The sequence below is a fragment of the Oryctolagus cuniculus genome, chromosome 1 (genome assembly GCF_051225735.1).
Source record: "Oryctolagus cuniculus isolate XC-2025 breed Fujian yellow rabbit chromosome 1, ASM5122573v1, whole genome shotgun sequence".
Classification (NCBI taxonomy): Eukaryota; Metazoa; Chordata; class Mammalia; order Lagomorpha; family Leporidae; genus Oryctolagus; species Oryctolagus cuniculus.
Genome location: NC_142867.1, coordinates 136,212,093 through 136,216,093, shown reverse-complemented (window position 1 = coordinate 136,216,093; position 4,001 = coordinate 136,212,093). Strand labels below are relative to the sequence as shown.

At 43.2% G+C, this 4,001-nt stretch overlaps 1 protein-coding gene across 1 annotated transcript; it reads right to left on the bottom strand.

Annotated features, from left to right (window-relative positions):
- Nucleotides 1-575: 575 nt before the first annotated feature.
- On the bottom strand, nt 576-2,671 carry LOC100352968 (large ribosomal subunit protein uL11). The gene has a single exon (XM_051833702.3). The coding sequence runs from the start codon at nt 1,142-1,144 to the stop codon at nt 647-649; it is 498 nt and encodes a 165-aa protein (XP_051689662.2). The 5' UTR covers nt 1,145-2,671; the 3' UTR covers nt 576-646.
- Between the last annotated feature and the right edge of the window lie 1,330 nt (nt 2,672-4,001).

Genomic DNA, 4,001 nt, shown 5'->3' with positions numbered 1-4,001 from the left:
GTAATGAAACCCATGTTCCGTCCCTTGCCTTGGACAACTATTGACAGCTTTGATGATCATAATCAGATTGTCTGCGTATACCTGGACATACGGCCCAGTAACAAGGTCATAACAGAAGTGAGGTTTCAACTCTGACAGTTTCTTTTTATTTGTTCATTGTGCTTACAGTTTTTTTGCATTATATTTCATCTAAGCTTTCCTGGGTTTTTGTCTGATGGATGACGTTTTATCCACAGAGATGGGGAGGTTGCAGATACAATGAATTTTGAGGGGAAGATTCAAACCAGTTTTGGATATGCTAAGTTTGAAGAACTCATTGGACAACCAAGAAAAACATGTCGCATAGGTGCTTAGATGTTTGATTCTGGAGATCAAAAGTAGCTGGAAAAAGAGATTTGGGAATTGTCAGCACAAGGATCACTTCCTAGGTCCAGATGCTACACTAGATGCTGAAAATGCACACTGACGATCCCGTGAATTTTCCATACTCTGCTCCTTGTCCATGTGTCTGCACTGGTTCATGAGTATTCATGGGGAAAAAGTCTACAGTCAAAATAAATTTGAGATTTACAATGTTTCTTTTTTTTTTTTTTTTTTTTTTGCCACTTGTCAGATGATCCTTTATTCCAAGATTCCTCTGTGCTTCTTAGCTAGCCGGGCACTCCACGGCACCACTGTTGATGTCGTCGATGATGTCGTGAGGGTGGCGGCCGTCCACGTTGCAGCCCACAGACTGGGCGGTCCCCAGGATCTCCTTAATGGTCCCGGAGAGTTCTCTGGCTAGGGACCGGTGGCGCATCTGCCGGGCAATGTTGACAATCTTGTCGAAGGTGATGTTGCCGCTGTGTTTGATGTTCTTCTGCTTCTTCCGGTCCCGGGGGGGTTCCTTGAGGGCTTTGATGATGAGGGCCGAGGCCGAAGGCACCACCTCGATCTGGGCCTGCCGGTTCTGGATGGTCAGTTTCACTGTGATCCGCAGCCCCTTCCAGTCGCCGGTGGCCTTGGCAATGTCATCGCCAACCTTTTTGGGAGACAGGCCCAGGGGGCCGATCTTGGGGGCCAGGGCAGACGTGGCGCCGACCTCGCCGCCGGTGCACCGCAGGTATACGACTTTGATCTCGTTGGGATCGAACTTGGGTGGCATGGTGGAGGCGCCTGGTGTCGGATGAACCCGGATTCGGGACGACCGAAGAGAGTTGCACCTACAATGTTTCTTAATGTTTTAAAACTCTGAAAAGCTCTGCAGTAAAGACATCTGCATAATTGTGCTTAACTCAGATTTTCCTAAATTTATTTTTTATTGCACTTTCTATTCTCTTAAGACATACATTACCTTCTGTGGGATATCAGACTTAGAAACACTGACCTGGTGTAATTAATGATGTAAATAACTAATAAAATAATGCAGCTAGCATTTCAATTGAGATGCTCACCAAGTTTGATGGAACACAACATGGAATGTTTTTCTGCTTGGAAAGGCAAAGGAAGACTTTGATCTCGATTAGTTGAAGCTCAGAACATTTGACTCATGCCTTACAGATGAGTTCAGAATACAGCCCTGGCAATAATAAGTTCTGATTTCATGCACAAGCCCTGGTTATGTTTGTATCTGTCTTTCATCTGGAAAATTAAGAGAGAAAGATTGACCTGCCTGATGAAGACATCATAAAAAGTAGTTATCTGTTTTGCAAACATTTTGTTTTATTAAATGGCTTTCCACTCTTGGAAAATATAATGGTAAAAGTTATTTGTTAATTACTGATTAATGAGTACCTTTTTACTTAACCCAATTCTCCTGAATTCGTGTCCTTGATTGGCCTTCAAAATGAATGCATTAGATGCTAGGAATGAAGAATTCATGTCAGTGTAGGTTAGTTTGCTCAGGGAATGGTACTAGTTGGATTTTAGGAAACTTGTACATTTAAAGGAGTTGAACTGTGCAAAGTCATCACAGGTGGGTTGTAATTGGTTTGTTCCTTTGATATTAATAGGTATAGCACGCATAGAGAGTCCTGTACTTTCATGCTATTATTGCTACTCTCCTAAACACTCCCTCCCACTGACTCAGCCAAGAATCCCACAAGACAATGCCGAATTCTTTCTTCCTAGGTGTTGTACTGATTCCACAACATGATTTACCCAGAAGTGTGACTTCATCACCTTATGTAACATGGACTTTCATTGAGACCAAAGTGCTGAATGGAATGAAGAAATGGGATGATGGGAGAAACAGATTTGGGCAACAAGCGATCACATTTGCACCAACAGTCATCAGTTTTTATTTTAGACTGAGTCTCAAAGATAGTTGTTCCCATCTGCTTTTCCCCATTCATTTTTACTCCAATCTTTCTCCTTGTTTCTGATATTGAGAGACGTTTGAGCCGGTGCTGCGGCTCACTAGGCTAATCCTCTACCTTGCAGCGCTGGCACACCGGGTTCTAGTCCCAGTTGGGGCGTCAGATTCTGTCCCGGTTGCCCCTCTTCCAGGCCAGCTCTCTGCTGTGGCCAGGGAGTGCAGTGGAGGATGGCCCAAGTGCTTGGGCCCTGCACCCCATGGGAGACCAGGAGAAGCACCTGGCTCCTGCCATCGGATCAGCGCAGTGCGCCGGCCGTGGCGGCCATTGGAGGGTGAACCAACGGCAAAAGGAAGACCTTTCTCTCTGTCTCTCTCTCTCACTGTCCACTCTGCCTGTCAAAAAAATAAATTAAAAAAAAGAGAGACACATTTGACAATCATGTGTTTTAATATATAGATTCATCTCCCAATCAGTGAGTTCAGAATGAGTCTACGTTTTTTGAACATCTTTATTTCTCTCTCTCTCTCTTTTTCTAGATTAGAACACCATTTTAAAAACATTTCTTGTATGTCTACATTTTACCTGACATGGTATTATTTTTTCTATTACTTGTGCAGTGCCTGGGCTGCCTGCCTTGGTATCTTCTACACTTTGGGGACGCTTCTATTTTTCTTACTGGAATCGAGATGTGTGCTACAACTCTTGAATATATCTCCAAACCTGAGAAGTTAGAAACAGTGAATGGACAACTTAACTGTAATTCTAATAGCCAGTAATTTCCAAAGCAGTCTTAGGAGGTGAGAGTGAGAAATTGGAGGCATAAGATGCGAAAGGGAATCAGAATGGAAACTGGCAACCATATCAAGGGAAATGGGTGCTTGAATCTATTTTCTGGAAGAATGTTCAAGCTACCTGGCCATTGGGAATTCCCAAAACTGACTCAACTAATAGTGATTGTTTAAAAGTGGTCTAATGGACTGATTTTTGATATTGCCAATGATGTTTTTCTTGATATAACTATCTAGCTCTGGATGACTGTAATTGAACTACTAACTTCTATGACCATTTCTCATTTTCCTTATCCTTCTTTCTAAATGCTTCTTTTCTTGGTGAATAGAGGCAATATCTACTTAATAGTGAAAGACCAAAATGTTGAAGATGACTTTGATTCCTCACTAACCTTCATCTGTGGTACCCAATGGAAAGACTCAATGATCCAGCCCTCTACATGGGCCTCAAATTTGTTTCTTTCTTTTGTTGTCACCAATGGCATTGTCCAAGCCATTGCATCTTTGGCATTGACCTTGGTGGTAGCCTGCTGATGGGTTCTTTTGCGCTATCATCTTTAAGACGTTCCCTACACTCAACAGAATGATCAAAAGTATCAAACTGCTAATCTGAGGATGTCTTCCTTCTCTCTCTCACACTTCTGGGTAAATCATGTTGTGGAATCAGTACAACACCTAGGAAGAATTCAGCAAGGTCGTGTGGGATTCTTGGCTGAGTAGGTGGGAGGCACACTTAAGACACTTCAATGACGCCTGTCACTTTTAGATAAAACAGCTTCTTTTGACTGTGGTGTGCCTACCTCATCACATCACTCCTGTCTTCCAGCACCTGATGATAGACTTCCCAGCATCCAAAAAAGATAAGTTTCTGGGGCTGGTGCTATAGCAGGTGAAGCCGCTGACTGCAGCGCTGGCA

Excerpts from the sequence above, each read along its gene's own strand:
- LOC100352968 (XM_051833702.3), bottom strand. The coding sequence starts at position 1,144 with ATGCCACCCAAGTTCGATCCCAACGAGATCAAAGTCGTATACCTGCGG.